Raw genomic sequence first — 20,232 nt, forward strand, 5'->3', positions numbered from 1 at the left:
AGTCAGGTGCCCGCTATTAATAATACATACTCGTGTACAGTTATTTAGTTATCGTTTTTATATCGTAATCAATTGTCATTAATTTATTATCACTAGATAATGCATTATCATTCCGCGATGTAACTATTCGTGTGCGTCTAATTAGTTTTCAATTAATAATCCTCCACTGTTTTTAATTAAGCATGTTTGAAGAGATCGATTTATACGCGGCACGTTCAAGAATAGTTTACTAATGGTTATTACGAGGAATTCGATCTTTTTGTTATGTTTCTTTCGCGTGTTTTTCTGTGCTGAACCGGTGGTTGACTCGGATGGTGTGCCATATTTAGCTGAAGTGAAAGAGGAGGAAGTCTTTCCCAGCGATGTAGAGAATGAAATACTGAACGCTACGTTGTTTAGAACGATTAAAAAGTACTACTGTAGCGTGGAAACGGAAGAAGGTAAGAGAAGAAGAGAGAAGGAAGAGTCTTTTAAATCTTGTCATACTAGCTAGTGTTTCTTTGTGGAAGTTACTTATGAAAAATGCTATATTAATATATAATGTTATATTGCTAATTTTCGCGGAAACAGATATAAGTATATAAATATAAAGACCAAATAAAATGCATTGTATGTAAGTTTTATTGCATAATTACCGTAAATTTGTCGGTTAAAGTAATATACTTAAATTCCATTTAAATAATACAATTATTCATTACAAACTGTTAGGTACATTTTTCTTCATTTTTTATTTGTATTGTGAAGGATTAATCACAAATATAGATTTTTGTGATCAAATTTCACATAGGTAGGTTTATATCTATTGATAGGTGACATAGTTGTATGTTTATTTTTTCATTGATAATGTACTGTTATCATTATATTTGTTTTTGACAATCTTTGTAACGCTACAAAGTATGTTATAGAGGTTATATAATAACATAATATAGTCGGATGCAATCTTAATGACGTCTCCGAAATAAGCCGCAGGTAGCATTACCCACAGCTCATACGAGTAGGTGCAGTTCTGGAATTAGCCTATCAGCTATTAAAGCAATAATTTCTTAGGGCATCCCTTCTAGGGAAGCAACAGAGACGAACGAGAAATCCGCGCAAAATTTAAATTCTCGTTTATTGGTTTATTCTGCCTACAGTACCTACGTATGTATTAACATTTAAAAAAATATATAGATCATCATCATTAGCAACCCATATTCGGCTCACTGTTGAACACGAGTCTCCTCGCAGAATGAGAGGAATTAGGCCAATAGTCCACCACGCCGACCCAATGCGGATTGGCAGACTTCACACACGTAAAGAATTAAGAAAATTCTCTGGGATGTAGGTTTCCTCACGATGTTTTTATTTCACCGTTTTAGACACGTAATAATTTCTTAAAATGCACATAACTGAAAAGTTGGAGGTGCATTCCCCGGAATATTTGAACCAACGTCCTCCGAATCGAAGGTAGAGGTTATATCTTCTGGGCTGTCACAGCTTGTGTATAAGTATATTTAATTATTAATTTCTCAGAGCAAGAGCTCCTCGTGTACGGCACGAAGGCTTGGACGTTTCCTTCTCAGGACGTGAACCTCCAGTTCCGCTACCCTCCGGAAGAAGTAAGTTCTGTTTTTAACTTTACTTCAAACTAGCGAAACCTCGCAACTCGTTTTTTTACTAATCACGCAGGAACCATGGATTTTTTCTGGGGAACGAGTAGCCTTTATCTTGCTCATTACCCTCCTCAATTTTACAGTGAAAGTCCCATTAAAATAAGTGCAACTGTTATAGAGAATAGCACGTAACAAGCAGACAGAAAGACATACAATTTAAAAAGTTTGTTCGTGTTTTAAAACTGTTTTAACAACTAGCACTTGTGGCACTCAATACATTAAAGAGAAAGTCTGAAAATGGCGCCAGTGACAGAAAAATTGAGGAATACCAAGCTAATCTTCACCTTGGTATGGACATGTGCTGCGGAAGGATGAAAATCATATTACTAGAAAAATGTTGAAGATGCAAGTGAAAGGACACTAGAGGAGAGGAAGAACAAAGAAGAGATGGTTGGAATGTGTGAAAGACGTGTCTTTAAAGGGAGTGGATGATGAGTTGACGAGTAACAGAGACGAATGGAGAAGATTGACATATTTTGCCGACCCCACTTTGATTTGATTTGATTGAGTTGAGGGATTTACAATGGTTTTCCTTTACTAATAAAACTTTATTGTCGCAGCAAACCGACCCGCAAGGAGACGAAGATAGCACAGTCTATATGCTGACACAACTCAAGCTAATTTTCAATCTGTCGGGACCTGATGGTAGAGGTTACATCACTAGCGGGGGCATGCTACAGGTAAGCTCCTTTTAATACATAGTTATGTTGGAAAAGCTTTTCTAATAAAGCTTTTTAATGGAGTATCACTGAATGAGCCAGAAATAGAGAATGTTGTAATATAAAAGAAAATATGGTGGCTTAAATCGAGAAAAGTATACATATTAGTTTGGGCACGTTGAAAGGAGGATAACAAAAGGGATAAAAGTGTGAATGTGAATAAGCTTGCGCTAAAACTATAATAATGTTGAAAGGGGATGTGGAATTCAGGGTCTCGTCAAACGATGCCACATAGGCTAAGCACTGTACAGTTATGTGTATGAATATTTTGTTAAAAGAAAAAGAATTTATAGAAGTTGCAGGGGCACCCCCGAATTTTCAAATGCATAGAGTTTAAATTCGACAAGCAGCGGTTGAACGATCCCCTGGGGGCGCCCCCACTACGGAAATATCTACACCTTAATGACTAGTTTTTATTTCCTATCTACCAGGAGCACATAGGCATGTCGTTCGTTTTCCGGAACATCACCAGCCTCGCATACCAGTTCTACTTGCACGGCATCCCGAGGAAGACCAATTTCACCGAGAATTACGCAGTCACCCTTAACTTGTGCTAAAACTTTAATAAATGGTACGATTAAACAATAATAAACGATGTATTTCTATCCATTGATGTATTATTTATAGATTCCCAACAAGAAGGGGCGTAGCTGTTGCCGTATCTGCCGTATCAATTTATGGCTGGTGGGAGGCTTCGGCCGTGGCTACTTACCACCCTACCGACAAAGACGTTCCACCAAGCGATTTAGCGTTCCGGTACGATATCGTGTAATAACCGAAAAGGGGTGTGAATTTTCATCCTCCTCTTAACAAGTTAGCCCGCTTCCATCTTAGACTGCATCTCACCATCAGGTGAGATTGTAGTCAAGGGCTAACTTGTAAAAAATAAAAAACCATTGATACGGGGCCCCGGACTATAGGGGCGCCTTAAGTGTGAAAGCAAAAATTTGTAAAAAGTAATCTAAAACAAGTATTACTTAATCTGGTGGTGATTCCCGGAAAATAAATACATTCTGTTGAAAGAGTTAGGGTAGAGTAACTTAATAACTAAAGAGATTTTTCGGGATTTGCCGCTCATCTATTGGGCCCTCCAACTAATTTGGGCCCTTTATAGCACACGTTACGCCACTGCCAATAAGTATAAGTATATATAATAGATTCAAAAACAGCGCAAATTAATGAAAAATTAGCTATTGGGACGTTTCAAAAGCCACGGTGAGCAAGGAAGCTGTGCCAACAATAACTGTTAAGAAATGGTACCATGGTTTGATCCATGCTTGTCACCACATGGTGGCATTACCAACAATAAACAACATTCGCTTAGTTATTCAGATCGGTCCGTCCATTTGGGAGACACGGTGACATAGGCACTTATACCGAAAACATTTTTTGCGTTAAAAGTAGTTTATATGTGTATTCCTGTATGTTTGTTACTCCTTAACGCCAAAACTACTGAAATTATATGAAATGGATCACTCCATGGATAAGGCTACTCTTCCCGGAAAAATACACGGTTCCTGCAAAATTTGTATACAAAACATATAGTTTCGCGATCGCAATTGGAGTCTGCTAGTATTTTGTAGAAATTTTAGCTATCACCATCATCATATCAGCCGATGGACGGCCTCTGCAGGACGTAGGCCTTTTATAAAGACTTCCAAACATCACGATCCTGAGCCGCCTGCATCCAGCGAATCCCTGCGACTCGCTTGATATCGTCAGTCTACCTGGTTAGGAAATTTTAGCTAGCGAAGCACTAAAAAGTTAGGGAGCAAGCTATTTATACGTCAAAATTAAAAAAATATTAGGTGAAAGCACCCACGAATTAATTCCAATAATAAGTGTTGCTATATTATAAAATATTCACCATTTAGGTAATTAAAATTCACCATTTTAATCTAAATGAATATCGAGCAGGTACATATAGTGTAGCACTTAGTTTTTATTGCACGTCTAGACTGAAAGGCTCAGGTGGCCGGTCTACGGAGTAATAACCATAGACGTTATAGTACCAATACAAAGTCTATTGTTTAGTTACAAAGTTATTTGGTTTACGATTTTTTATCCGGAGGGCATATTGTAGTATTGGTATCGAAGGATTTTAGGGTTCCACGTACTTTATTTTGTTACAATAACTAAGTTATTATACTAGTTTCTTACTTAATACTTACCAATTTGATGATGAGCATGGGTGTTTTCCAGTGTCTGTGTGTATTTATACATTATATAAGTATTTATATGTAGTATATAATTGTATATTAATATTATAATATCAACTATCTTAGCACCCATAACACAAGCTACTCTGTATGCTTACTTTGGGGTTAGATAGTGATGTGTATTGTTTAAGTATATTTATTTGTTTATTTATTTTTTATTTATTTATTTAATTTAATTTATCTATTGTTTTACTTTCTGATACTCCGTAGGCTTTTTATGCAACGAATAATTAAGAAAGCTTCAGGAAACGATTATTTTATGATTGTCTGTTACTCGATCACGGTTACTCTATATTATTATGATCTCGAATCGTGGGTATATGGTTAAGTCATCATCATTAACAACCCATATTCGGCTCTCTGTTCAGCACGAGTCTCCTCTCAGTGTGAGAGGGGTTAGGCTAACAGTCTACCACGCTGGCCAATGCGGATTGGCCGACTTCACACACGTAAAGAATTAAGAAAATTATCAGGTATGCAGGTTTCCTAACGTAGTTTTTCCTTCATATTTAATTTCTTTAAGTCCACATAACTGAATAGTTGGAGGTGCATGCCCGGACAGGATTCAAACCTACGCCCAGCAAATCAAAGGCAGAAGTCCCAATAAGCTATCACAGCTTATATGGTTAAGTGTGTTCTCATTACATGCGGACGCCCGCATATTCTCCCGCGTGGAAACTTTAACTTTCAAAACAGTGGATTGATGAATAGATAGGTATATTCTTCGCATGTGCTTATATCAAGTAAAGTAATAATTTATCCCCAATAGGACGAAAGTTATCAAATTTTCATCAATAAACTTTCTTGCTGAATCTCCACTATACTGTACAGAACTCTACTTTATGTAATAAAACTCTAAAATGCAGCAAATCAATGAAAATGAAACCAGAGCTGCATTTAATCAGTGGCGTGCACTTCGTGGACACATAAACGTAATACCCTGAGTATTAATAGAGCCTACCCTAGTTGAAAACCTTGTGAAACTACGATACTACGAAACCTGCGATTGGCTGGTGGGAGGCTTCGGCCGTGTCTAGTTACCACCCTACCGACAAAGACATACCACCAAGCGATTTTGCGTTCCAGTACGATGTCGTGTAGAAACCGAAAGGAATGTGGATTTTCATCCTCCTCCAAACAAGTTAGCCCGCTTCCATCTTAGACTGCATCATTACTTACCATCAGGTGATTGTAGTCAAGGGCTAACTTGTAAAGAATAAAAAAAAAAATAAACCTGCGATTTTCCCGCCAAAGCTCATAATAGACATGATATACTCACAACCAGCTGCCGTTGGTCCAGGGCTCCCTCCGCCCGCGCGCCGCCTGCACCCCCGCGGCCGCCCCCGCCAGCGCCGACAGCACCAGCAAGCGGAACACCAAGCAACACGACATCTTGTGCTTCATCACATTTTACACTGTATTTGGGTTTGTTTAGTCTTTACATTAACACCAAAATTCCAATGAGTTGAAGCAGTTCATATTACATTCTATGACATCACTCAGTTGAGGGTTCCTAGTCTTTACACCAGCGTTCCCATGAATTGAAGCAGTCCATTTTCTATTCTAATACATATCATTTAATTTAGATTACTTTATTTTAAATAGGCACCTACATAGGTCTAGCAGGTTTAGTTTGAACGTGGGAACGTCAACTTGGAAAAAATATTGTGGTGAGATAATATAATGTAGAAGACAAACGACCACGAGGTAAAGATAGAAAGAAAGAATAATACGTTTATTTGAAATTACACCACACATCACAATATCTCCAGTACACCTGGTCATCTAGTCTTTAGTACACCTGGCCACCCTGCGATGTGTGGCATAACCCAGAAAATGACCCCAGCTCAGCATACGTGACCATTTGAATTACGACATGTAGCGCTGATTTTCAGCTGTAACCACAGATCGGGATAATGCCATCTCCATCATCATACCATAGGGTAGATCTGCAACCCTATAGTCGGATCTACGAGTACTCAAAGAATCAGGTGATCGTACTCGAGCAGCATTGTTTATCGAAAGATGACTCACTAGGTGGTCACGATCCTGTCATAGGGATCGACTGAGAGAGGGAGAATTAGTTATAAGCACTTTTGAAACGAGTATGTACATAACTCTACTGTATAGAATACTGTACTTATCTGATAAGTAGAGTCGGCAAGAAACTATATAGATTGATTTCCAGTAGAATGTCACGTAGAAACCATGAAAATCGTTTTACCAAAAGAAAGCTAAGTTATTTGTGAGTGACATGGCTATATTTTATCCTCATATTATAATGGGGACGAGAGCGTTTTAGGTTGGTACCTTTAATACCTTAGTAGTTGGAGTCTTTTTGGCAAAAAATAGTAAAATAGGTAAATCAGTAATAAATAATTTATTTATTGAAAAGGGAAAACGAAAAAGTATCAAAATACTTTGACCTTACTAATAAGATAACCGTACATGCGGAATGTTGAACTGTTACTGTTCCAATAGGCATTTCAGTAATTGGTCTTTAATAGAGAAAAGCTTAGACCAATACCCTATGAAGCTTTTGGCTTAACTGTTGGATCAAGAGTCGGATACAGAAGGCATTGATTCTTGAGACGGCGCGTATTGTGAGACCTGACCACCGATTGCTTGGGCACTCAAAATGCCGCTACGAAAGTCCCGGCTTTTTTGATACATTTTAATAGTGTTTTGTATTATATTTTGTATTTTATAAACATTGTTAAATTTAAAAAATGTATAAATAAATAAATCAGTGTTTAATTGTTTAAAAATGAAAATTTATCAGTTGCTAGGTTTTGAGTTTGCATAACCAAGCTGATATTTAGTTCAGCCCAACTCGAAACATAATATTAATTTTACCGTAGGAGATAATAACAGCTTGGAACTACAATTAATAATTGTAGGGCCACGGTCTGTAATTAGTTTTCGCTCTTATTTCTTTTAATTTAAGTTAATTATTTTCGACGGGCGCTCTTAGCTCGGAGTTTCGTTTCACTTTTACTTGGAATGTTACTATTTGAGATGGTTAATTAAAATAATTACTATTATGAAAGCCTTTAGCTTCGTAGCTGATTCAAAATCGATTTTCATTGTCTATTATTATTATGTACTTTTAGATATTATACTTTCATGCAAACGTGAGAATAGTTTTTTAGTAATATTTAGTTCAGCGACATCGGCGCGAGTAATCTAGCACTGCGCTGACCAACCCGCATGCCCAGCGTGGTCAGTATCGGGCAAAACTTTATATGGACAGAACAAACACAACACAGCCCCTAGTCCCCGGCAGTCCCGCTATTCCTGGCTCTGGCAACGGTTACGGTAACGGCGGGGCAAGAGGTGTTAAGAATTTAAGCGCAGTGTTGGCCGACCCCCAACCAGGTGGACTGACGACATCAAGCGAGTCGCAGGGATTCGCTGGATGCAGGTGGCTCAGTATCGTGATGTTTGGAAGTCCTTACAAAAGGCCTATGTCCTGCAGGGGACGTCCATCGGCTTATATGATGATTCCCGTGGGAATACGAGAATAAAACATTGCCCAAGTTACTCGCTGATAATGGAGCTTTCCATTGGTGAAAGAATTTTTAAAATTGTCTAGTATTTTTTGTTATGGCAGGCATCAAAATTGATATTTAAGCCGAGTGCGCGAATTGTATGCCAAAGTATTAATAGGCTTAATACTTATTATTAAGCAAAATTTATGGGCTACTTTTAACATCAATAATTTCCGCGAGATTTGTGAAAAACTGAATTTCACGCGGACGAAGTCGCGGACGTCCGCTAGTTGTTAATAAAATATAATATACTTAAAGCTTATAGGCTAAAGTCAGTCGTCATCCCTTGTAATAATTTCAATCTCATCAACACAATAGCTCCAAAGCGTAACTAATTTCACCGTGGGTGCGGAAAGGTTGACTTTTATAGCATCCCGACACGACATGGCCACGATTTCAGTACGATATGATCTCCCAATTTGATGTGCACAAGCTTCGATACGCGCCCGCTGATCTATTTGTCTAAGATCAAGTTTATTGACGATCTTCACCGAGCCGGTTACTGGACTGAAATTTTTTAGGTGGAGCTGGACTGAAATTTTTTAGCTGGCTTAATACAAATTTAATTTTATATTAAATACTTTTCATCCAGTAAACCGATCAACGAAGGTCGTCTTTTATCCGGATCCTCGACTACCCACTTCACAGTCATCCCAACGAGATAGAGATAGATAGATATCCAAAACATTTACTAAACATAAGATATATAGCAGCAATTTATCATAACATCATCCATACATTTTCTTTAAAAAAGAAATCATACCATATATTTTTGCAACTGATTTTCTTAGAGACTCTAATTCTCTCTTCCGAAACAATCGAAAATCTCTACAAACAGATAAACTTGACGTTAAAAGTGCTTAAAAACTAAGCCTACTTGAAACAAACAAGTTGAAATATTAATTTGGTTATTTCATAAGTTCTAAATAAAATTTAAATGTCAGTCTGTAATTTCATTTTGTGACAGAAATTTTATTACTGTTTTACATGATACTAAAACAAAAACTATCTTTTTTAAGTTATGTGTCTTTCTGTCTGTCCGGGCTTATCTCTGGATCGGCTTAACCCATTTTAATTGGATAGAAAGAAGATAGAGGAGGTTATTGAGCAACATATGGTCTACTTTTTAATCCGGAAAAATGTATAGGTATTTATAAAAAAAATAATTTTACACAAACGAAAACGCGGGCATCAACTAGTCTCTAAAATCGCCGAGTGTAAACGGATTAATTTTTACGGAATATACTCTACTACGTACCCTACTTGGTTTATTTTCTTTTCTTTTATTATTAAAATAACCTTTGGAGCTTTATGACGTCATAGCTTTTGTGATTGTCATCGGATTAAATTCCGTACGCAATTATTTAATTCTATAGACGAACTTTTATTGTTGGACTTAGATTGTTATTCCAAGGAAAGTTTTATTATCCATAGACAAACCAAGTTTATTTTTATTAAAGATATATAGATGTAGCATACAAACTTTTTCTTTATAATAAAATTTATGTTAATTTATTTAAGTAAATAAAATGTTGAAAAAAAAAAACAGAGGAAGAATCAAGGTCATCATCATCATCATTATCAGCCTACTTTATCGACTCACTACATATCCAGGATTCCCTCCTTATAGGAGAGAAAATATAGAGGTTAGAACCACCACGCTCCAATTTGGGTTGGCGAGAAAATCAAGGTTTTACTTACGCGTATTTATTAAATATACGACCTATCGCTGTCTTATGAAATTATTGAAAATAACAAAGTAAAAAAGTTTCTTTGCAATGCATTATTAAAAATGTTTAATAATATAATTTCCATTCAACAGCTAAGCAGTAAGTATACTTCAATTTTCAGGGAAATTGTTAGGGTGATTTTAATACAAAGATAGTTAATTTTATTTGTTAATTTATATTTTATTTAATCACTATAGAACAGACATAAACAGCCTCGTAAATATTGAATAATTCGATAATATTTTATAAGTTAATATTAAAACGACGCACATGGGTTTATGGTTCATAAACCTCTTTTTTTCTGTTGTATTTAATTTTGGCGCTTATATTGTCTTGTAAAAAGCGCCAAAATTGTTCTTATTATTTCGAATTATATAGAATACAAATTATTATTATCAACACAAAGGCATAGAACATTTTCGCGGGGAAAGTAAGACAACACAACAAAGAATAAAAAAAATCAAAACTTCTTTAAACAAAAACTAAAACCAAAGTTTACACAACTGATAGAACTTCAAGAACGTCGAAAAATATCGTGAAGTTATACGAAAAACAATAGAATCACATTGTAGCCTAACTTTTTTACGTGAAAATCCACTAAAACACAATTTTATTACGACGCCACGATTTATATCACGACGAAATCGGGGTTACATCGAACGTGCACCCCTCCCGAAGGTTTGAATCAAACTGATCCAATGTTTGAATCTTTTCATCTTCGGCAGCAGGGAGTGAACTTGGATTCCTGTATAGAGGTTGTAGTATAGGTGAAACTAGTTCTTGGATACAGCTGCTATTTAGGGTTCCGTAGCTCAAATGGGAAAAACGAAACCCTCGGGAGCTTATACAAGCCTAAAAAAATTGTATTGTAGAGCTTCTTGTTGCAAAGCTATTTTTGGAAGTACTACCACCATACTTCTGACGTCAGTAGCAGCGCTGTTTCGGTCTGAACGGCCTTGGAAGGGTTGCCGAAGAACTTACAGGCATTTGAGACTTGACATTAACATCTGATTGATGGACATAGGGCGGCGCTTATTACAATTAAACCTATTATTGTTACTTCCTGTTGACCTAGAATCATGAAATTTGGCACAAAAGCATAAATAAAAGTGGAAAAAGCTGTAAATGTGTACATATTAACATGTCTAAAAACTTTAGAAAAGGTATTTTCGAAGCGTTATTAAGGAAACTCCGTAAATTTTTTTAGCAGCAATAAACTTTAAGTAGATTTGACGTTAAAGGTTTCTATTTTTTGCTATACTGTATATTTGATTTGGTTCTCTGTAGTTTAAGGGTACTTTTTCTGAATTCAATTATAATACTAATTGTCATTGTTTAAGTCACGGATATAAGATTTCGTATTCATTCAATCATGGATAGAACTGGTAAATTAATGCCACGTACCTGTAAGACAATAGTTTTCCAACGGCAAACATTAACACGACGTTGTAAAACTCAAAACCGTAATGAACTTCAGTAGTATTATGTTTAGGTTTAAGAAATTAAATATCACGTGTCTCAAACGGTGAAGGAAAAACATCATGAAGAAACCTGCATAACTGAGAATTTCCTTAATTCTCTACATGTGTGAAGTCTGCTTTGCATGTGGCCAGCGTGGTGGAATAAGGCCTAACCCCTCTCATTCTAAGAGGAGACTCGTGCTCAACAGTGAGTTGAATATGGGCTGTTAGTGATGTAAGTATTAACTATTGGTACGGAACCCTAGGCGCGCGAGTATAGCTCGCACTAGGCCGGTTTTTTACAACTATTTCGGACTACAAGTTGAAAGTTCTTACATCTCAAACCTCTAATTGGTTTCAAATTAGAATGTTTGTATATATTTTTTCTTGAACAAGTTAAAGCTTGACTACTATCTCACCAGATGATAAGTGATGATGCTGAGAAAATAATATGACATAATCAACCATCTCAGCGTTTATTAATATCTTGATTTTTTTATTCTTTACAAGTTAGCCCTTGACTATAATCTCACCTGATGGTAAGTGATGATGAAATCTAAGATGGAAGCGGGCTAACTTGTTAGGAGTCCACATCCCTTTCGGCTTATATTGTACACGACATCGTAGAGTGGTAACTATCCACGGCAGAAGCCTGCCACCAGCCAGACCTGGAACAATTAAGAAAACCTCTATCGGCCCAGCCGGGGATCGAACCCCGAAACCCCATCTTGCAAATCCATCGCGCATACCGCTGCGTCACGGAGGCCGTCATAATGTAATGATTATCAGCCGATTTTGTCTGCCCAGTAAAGGGCTAGGCTTCCCTCCTTCTAGGTGATAGGATATGGGGCTTAGACCCACCACGCTAGTCCAATGCGGAGTGGTGGGCTAATATGTAAAATTATTTTCTATACTATTTTTATCAAATGCTAATAATAATGAAATATATGCCTGGCATGCGACCAACGACATAGTTTGGTATTTATATCAATCAGTTCAATATTTTCTTTTTCTATAACAAATACATATTAAACCAACGACATTGAAGAATTTATATAAGTTAATTAAAAAGACAAAATGTCAACCAATAGCGGCGGAGTAGCCCCATTCCCATAACTTTTATCCCAACACAACGAATGAGATAGCGATATTTCCAGTTGCGCTGCTATTGGTTGACATTTGTCAATTTCTCTTCACGATATAGGTACGTCGTTTAGTCGCATGTTAAGCCTACAGGCTGATGGTTTAATGTGCTCTCTGAGGTGTAAGTATCTTATCCGAGCTAGAATTTTTAACTGAAGAAAGATGAGCTGAGAAAGATTTTATAGCCTTAACCGGGGCTCGAACGCAGGACCTCGTGATCTGAATCCGAAGCCACATAAGCTAAAGCACTGGAGCAACGAGTTAATAATTAACATTATTTTGTATAGTAGCTTCTTATAGTAAGGGAAGCCTGGTAAATTAGCAAATACAAAGCTTACTAATACTTTATTTTAATAAAGCCTCAGGACCGATTAGATTTGGTAGATTTGGTAAAGGAAGAATTAATGGTTATATATCTTTTCGATTTCAGCGGTAAGGAAAAACTACTAAAGGCAATTTTTATTACTTCTCATTGGCGTATCTAGGATTATTTCCTAGCCTAGGAAATAGCCGAGGTTATAAATGGCCCCCGACATCAAGATTAGTATCATATTAGAATATCATCGGTAGCTCAGAATCCTGGAGTGCGCACAGGTCCATTCTAGGGTGGGCCCAATTTTCAACGGATATTTTCAATTTTCTTTTACATTGTTACATTACATTGTTACGTGTACTTACTTAACGAAAGCCGTGTTTATGTATAAATATAAAAACTTTTCACTGCAATAAGAATAAGAATAAGAATAAGAATTGTTTTATTTGAATAAACTCAGTACATAAATAGCAATGACGTCCTGGCCCTTAAACTAGGTAAGCCCGTGTCTTAAGGGCCAGTGACTTCCCTGGGTACATATGGGTACCTACATCGAACTACCGTTCGATACATAATCTCGCGTTCCTGCACCTATAAAATTGGAAGATATTTTTTAGAAATTATTAATATAGGAAAAACACACGAGTACATACACAGATACAAATAATAATAATTTATCTTTAAAAAAAACTGTGTCCCAAAGACAATAATATATCTGTCTACAAAACACTATAATAATAAGCAATCAATTATTTGTATTTAAGCTAAGATTAGTTATTTAATCAGACGGGAAGACATAGAAGCAGGGTTGTCCAAAATCAAAATTTTCATCAAAAATATTAACTATGGTAGCCGCCGAATTCAACATTATGTCGATAACAACAATTTGAATTAATTTTATTTGTTTCAGATAGAACACATTTGCATAATACAACGTATTCATATCTATATTAATTTACAATAGAGTTGCGTTATATGCGAGTATGAAATACGCACAAAACGCAACCTAATAATATAATATTGCGTTTTCGAACTTCCTTATCAAGCATTCAAGAAACATCAATTAAATCGAACTGTTTTCACAAAGCTAAAGTTTAAGGCGACTAAGGTCCTGAAAATAACAAAAATACCCGAAACAAATCGCCGAAGAAAACTTATTAAAATAGATAGCTTTATACTCGTTTATAGTATTGGTAAGAGCGAGGGCTTACAATCTTTCAAAATGACGACGGTCTTCCCATCACAGACTATAGCTGAAGTTTTCATAATATAAAATTAAGTTCACAGAAGGTGGACACACTTTAGCGACTGGTGCGTGACAACCCTGCTGGCAAGTGTAAAGTGGTCTTAGATTGGAGATGCACGTTCTATGTAGCTGTTGTAAGTGAAGTGTTGACGATTTATTGGATGCGATGTTTACTGAGACACTGCGTAGTTGTGTACAGGGACGGAGTGTGTGCGCGTGGGGCATGTACATCTCACCTTTAGAATTATAGAGACCTAATGCAAAAAATCTAATTTTTGGAAAACAGCGAAGATAGATTCGTAGGTCACGACATTTTAAATCAAATAGATGGCATTTGGATATTGTTTAATCATAAATATTTTTTTACAGTTGCATATCTTAATATACTTATCTACTTACCTACAAATAATGGGGATGATGACTAGTTTTGAATATCAATATATTTACCCGAATGTCTCATAACATATTCATAACATGAATATGTTATGAGATATTCGGGTAAATAAGATCAATGTTAACTAATTTATACGTAAAAAGCAAAGATTGTCTGGATGTTCCTTATATTAAAAACAATATCCGAAAAAAAGTTCAGACATACATCCATACAAACTTTCACGTTTATGATATTAGTAGGATTGAAAAGTCTTTTACCGATAGAAAGCCACGTAATTTTTGAGTGTCATAGAGTATATCTTATAGTTTATCCCCGTATTCCCACGGGTACGGGAACATTGGAAACGAAAACGAAGGATTCTCAGCCCGGAGTTGGGAAGTTGGTGGTGTTACATACTCATGCCTCGCAGAACACGTTAAACTGTCGGTCCCAGGCAGTATCATTAACATCTGATGGTGGTGGTCAATGGATTTAACCACCCTAAGCCCGCCAACCTGTATTGGAGCAGTGTGGTGGGTCTCGACTCCATATCTCATGATCTATAAGGAGGGAGGCCTGGCCTTATAGTAGGCCTATAATTATGGTTGGTTCAATATAATGTATGGAGGCACTTACTGAGTCCGTCCCTGTTCTAATGTTCGTGTACAGTTGGGCAATGTTGCCAGGTTACAATTATGTAGGTAGAACTCGTAGACTCTTTGTTACTTACTACATACTACATGAAAGCGCACTTAGATATAAGTGTAGGTGAGGTCAGTGGCGTGCATAAGGTTTTTAACTAGGGTATGCACTAAAAGTAAAAAATAGAAAATTCCTTGTCTATGTATTCTGTGGTCCGACAAAGGTTTGTATTAAGTCCTTAGGGTAGGCAGTGTTTATTTCATTTAGTGAACGCCACTGGGTGAGCTAGGTAGGTGCTGGAACGCTAAAGTATACCTAATAAACTAAAACAACAACTATTAAAGGTACCTTTTAAATGCGGCTCCAAAAAGCGGTTCTACTCTATTTCTGTGTTTCACATATGCACGAATTATACAAATACTACGTTGACGAATTCTCTGTCAACGGGCTACTAGTTTATAGTACTTATTAGCGGACGCCCGCGACTTCATCCGCGTGGAAATCAATGTAAACTTTCAACACCTACCTTTAGGGGTTGAATTTAATATCCTACCAGATTGTAAGGGAATATATTATGCAAAGATGTTATTAGTACCTTGTTTAATGGTTATTTTTATTCATCTTTAATATTATTAATTTAATTTAATTATTATTATTTAGTATTATTATTACGAGCATCTTTGAATATAAAAAAAACAGTGTCATTGTTTAATGTAATTTTTTTCATTTTTGGCGTTACGACACTGACATCTGTTGTCACACGATGAAACATCTTAGCTAGAGTGACACGCGATTATATTTTAATTATAGTACCGCTACTCACACCTAGATGGCGCTCTAATATTAGCATACCTCTTGTTACCGTAAGATGGCAGTGAGTGTTTCATTTTATACCATCTAAAATTATAACGCTTTTGATTTTTGATTTTAATAAGTAGTATAATTAAATTACTTCAGTCATTTACGTAATATAAAATAAAATAATTTTGAATTAAAAGCTATATTTTGAAAATTTAGTACATAAACCAATACATATTACTTATTTCGGTAAATGAAATCCTACTGATCCTATCTACATATAAATAGGTACTTACAGCGAATATGTAAGATTTGTAAGAACTAAAAAGCCAAAATAGATACAAAATTTGAATACATTTAAGTTAATCTCAAATTATTGAATAATTTTGAGAGTTAAAAATACAATTGTAAAAATCGAATCGAAGTTATTTAGTCATTTAAAAGTAAACATAATTTTAAATAAAATAATGGTAGTTTTCCAAGAGACAGGAGCTATGTACCATATGGCAGCTCAGGTAGGCGGGAAAAAAACGGACACAAAAACACTGGCTGTCAAGTAGCGTAGACTGAATAGGGTTACCATAAAATTATAAAATTCAATTGTGTCACGGAACAACGTGACGCAATAAGAAGTGTCCGCCCCCCTTCTAACACCTATGCGGTTTTGTAAATAATCACAGAAGGAGCACAGGTATAAATGAAAAATAATTAGAAGGAAAACTATATCAGCTAAGCCGCGATTGCCTTCTAATGAGTAAATATAGTCCACCAACCATCTTACCTAGAACACGACAATTGTATACAAATTCCGTTGTCAACTAATTTTCATGCGGTTTTCGCTAATACCTATGTAGAGATATATGTTAGAGGTTTCGGCGTAATATAATTTATTAAGATTTTGAATAGGTAAAATGATTCTTTGACGATAATTTTTTAAAGTGTCGGAAGTCAAGCCGCCTGGAAGTATTCAATGAACACGCTGCCTATAATCTTTTGGGGAGATATAAAATAAAACATTCATGATGTACCTAATCCTCTTCTATAGATATACAAGAAAAGGAGATATTATTATATAATATAGCATAACGGGTAGATTTAAATATAAAGTCGTAAACTAAAACTTATATTTACAGTATTTTTTAGTTATTTAATCTAAGCATTTGATATTTTACATTGTATAGTAAAACAAAGGAACAATTATAAAAGTATAAAATTCAAAAGGAATTTTATACAAGGTTTACAGTTCTTGTTGTAGCTTTTCAAAATTACTAATAAATTAATAATATTGTTTAGTTTGTCCCGAATATGGCCGAATGCTTGTGCACCCTCGTCGTGAATCATACCAACATGAATTCTGATTCAAGTCGTCCTTCAAGGAATGCTAGTGGAGAGTGTTAGAAATTCGAATAAGTTTTAAAATAAACTTCTTAATGAGTTTAAAATTCGTACCTACATTACGATAATATACTCATCTACTAAACGGCCTATATGTTGAATAATTATGTGCACACATTATCGAATGTTTAGCGACGTATCAGGTAACAACGATGTTTTATACTAGATATAGGGCACTAGAGCATCAAAACTGAGACGGACAAATTAATGTGCATAATTGTCTTAATTTCATTTTGTCGCTTAATAAACAACAGAAGTTATTAAAACAAATAATACATAAATATTGTCTACAATGTCGATGTCGATGTCAATGTACTTAAATATATAATGTAAGTAAATACTAAATATATGCACATGGGCTCAGTGGACTAGCTAAATTTGGATCACTTTTTGCCGTAACTTAGTAGGGACGTAAAATATCTATAATATAAAATATCGCTGTACGGTAAGAGGTACTTGTACCACGAGTAACCATAGCAACACCACTATATAGCATCTTGCTTCTAATGTTACCTGCCGAACGACTATCATTTTGTTTCAACTCACTTTCCGAGGTCTATGATGAGGTTGGTATAAGTACAAAAATTCCAAAAAAGCTGAAACCCAGAAAAGTATTGTAAATAAATATTTAGTTCTATCAAAAATCGATAGAATGCTTTTTAAGATGTGTAGATATAAAATTGTGTCCCTATAAAATTATAATTGTAAATCTATTTCTCAACGGTTAAAAAAAACGTAATTTCAAAAACAGAACGAGTCAAGTGGAACGGCCGGCTCTACTGCACGCACGACGTTCCACACGCACACACTCACAACAGCTGATTTACATTTTATGTTTACTCATTCCAATATCATACAAATTTAAACCATAAAATAATGAAAATACGTTTCATATTTCATTGAAGTGTCATTGTTATCTGCTTTAAAATGCAGATGATTTTCAACTCAATTGCATTGTCATAAGATATATATTTCAAAGTCGATAACAAATTCGATGATTCTGTGAATAGTCCATATTGCTAATCTATTTTCTGCTTTATTATTAAGCACAGTAAGTGTATTTTTGCTTAATTTTTATATGCTTCCTATTCTGTTATGTTAAAACAAAATTGTCTGTGTGTGAATCACACTGTAGGTAGGTATACCTGTATTATAATTTAAACATGGCCGACTTATTTTTATTTTGTTTTTTAATAATAATTATAAAGCCGGTAGGTGCCTTATGGAATATTAACCATAGTGGTATGGAAATGTTTATTTTAATTTTAAATAAGTAGTTTGCCGTTATCCTTAATGGACCGAAAGACTGCAATAGACATAATCTCATTTTAGGAAGGTTGAAAGGAGAATGCCGTCTTTTGTATGGAAACTCGGCTATAATAATAACTATACTGCGTCTCAAAGTCACTGCAATACATTAAAATGTGCCTAGAAATATGTTTTGAAAAAATAAACAAGATACTCGACGGGAGTTTGTAATAATCTGACTTTTAAGTTAGCTCTTTTGGAGGTTATTTTTTGCAAATCTCTCAGTAATTACGTATCACTATTTTTACTATAAGATAAAAACATTTCAAAACAGTTCAAAGTATTTGTTTATAGCTGTACCTAAATCATATGTATAAAAGACGTAACTGTAAATAATATAATACTTATACATATAATAATTTAGTTACGTTTTTTAGGTATGGTGACTTTGAAAGATGGCAGGTTTCAAGGGTCCAGTCAATGACATTTTATACTAAAGACATGTTACGCGCCTACAAAATCACCGCAAAAAAGTGATCCGAATTTAGTTACTCCATTGAGCGCACACATGCACAATTTTGAGTTTAAGTACTTATATATTTATGTATATTTTATACTTAGGTATATTATATATTTATTATTTATGTACATAGTTTTTAATTCGCGTACAAGTAGGTATACCTATACAAAAAATAACACAGACTCGAAAAGAACCGCCTTCTATTTTTAAAGTCGGTTTAAAAATACGTTTTAGGTGGACGTTTGTGTGATTGGACTGGACCAAAGAGCCAAAGACTATAAATATAATAGAGATATTATAAAATCTATCTTACTTACTAGTGCGTCGTAACTGAGGCGCACCATGGTGGCTAATTGTCTTAATTTCATTTAGTCGCATAGTAAACTAATCAAACATTTTTTATACTGCAAATTACAGGAACTATAATTTGCAGTATAAAAAATGTTATAAAGGTATGCAACATTATCTATATCTATTTAATTGTCTATAATCTCAGATTTCATCTACAACTCTCATTCAACATATTTACGTATTTAGGTACCAATAATTACGGTTCTTATGGATACTAGTAGACTAAGCAATAGTGCTGGAGATCAATAAATAATCTAAGTACCCTAGTAAGTAGAGAAATTAAAAAGCAAACCTCGTAAAAAACTTAAATTTTAAGTAGCTTACGCCGCGGTTCCTTTCTGGGCCGATTCAATTCGAATTTCGAATATGATATTCAGCCAGCAACCGGTTGCCCTTGTAATAGTTGGCTGATGTTATCAGGCGCCCAGTTTGTGTGACCCGTGTCATAGCTCCGCAGTTTCCTTATGTCATACTCATAGAGGCTGTCGCGGCCAGAGATAGGGCTCTTGATAAAGTGGTCCTAAGCCGTCGGCAAGTGCAACGCGAACGAAAATATACGGCGCGCTGAGTTGTTTTGCCGCCTTATCACTGTGGTCATAGAATATACGGTGGAAATACGAACAGTTTCATGCCTAAAGGTTCAAGTTCTAAGCGAGCTTGATTGTAAGGTCAGTTACATACACTAGGTACATGATAGATTACATTAATTAAGAATGATTTTTGTTCTTCCTTAATTTTCAAAATTGATGTTAAACATAATTACTGCATAGGTTACGTATGTAAAATAATTATTAACGAAGTGAAATAAATATCCGAAGAAATAATGGAAATGCTATGTGTTATACTAAGTACATACGTTTGATTATTATTAT

At 35.3% G+C, this 20,232-nt stretch overlaps 2 protein-coding genes across 3 annotated transcripts in view; one reads left to right on the plus strand and one right to left on the minus strand.

Annotated features, from left to right (window-relative positions):
* Nucleotides 1-10,553, minus strand: part of LOC112045386 (protein Wnt-5b-like) — a 49,630-nt gene extending 39,077 nt beyond the window's left edge. Inside the window, exons 1-2 of one of the 2 annotated variants that reach the window (XM_024081550.2) lie at nt 10,450-10,553; nt 5,870-6,153 (exon numbers count right to left, since the gene is read on the minus strand). In XM_024081550.2, the coding sequence (XP_023937318.2) occupies nt 5,870-5,994 (125 nt within the window). In that variant the 5' untranslated portion in view covers nt 5,995-6,153; nt 10,450-10,553. Of the gene's footprint in view, nt 1-5,869; nt 6,243-10,449 lie in introns of both variants that reach the window. The other variant, XM_052884816.1, reaches the window with a different exon arrangement.
* On the plus strand, nt 195-2,948 carry LOC112045397 (uncharacterized). The gene is made up of 4 exons (XM_024081562.2): nt 195-440; nt 1,513-1,598; nt 2,213-2,332; nt 2,803-2,948. Exons 1-4 carry the CDS (start codon nt 233-235, stop codon nt 2,926-2,928), a joined length of 540 nt encoding a protein of 179 aa, XP_023937330.1. The 5' UTR covers nt 195-232; the 3' UTR covers nt 2,929-2,948.
* Nucleotides 10,554-20,232: the final 9,679 nt, after the last annotated feature.

Source organism: Bicyclus anynana, chromosome 2, assembly GCF_947172395.1.
Source record: "Bicyclus anynana chromosome 2, ilBicAnyn1.1, whole genome shotgun sequence".
NCBI lineage: Eukaryota > Metazoa > Arthropoda > Insecta > Lepidoptera > Nymphalidae > Bicyclus > Bicyclus anynana.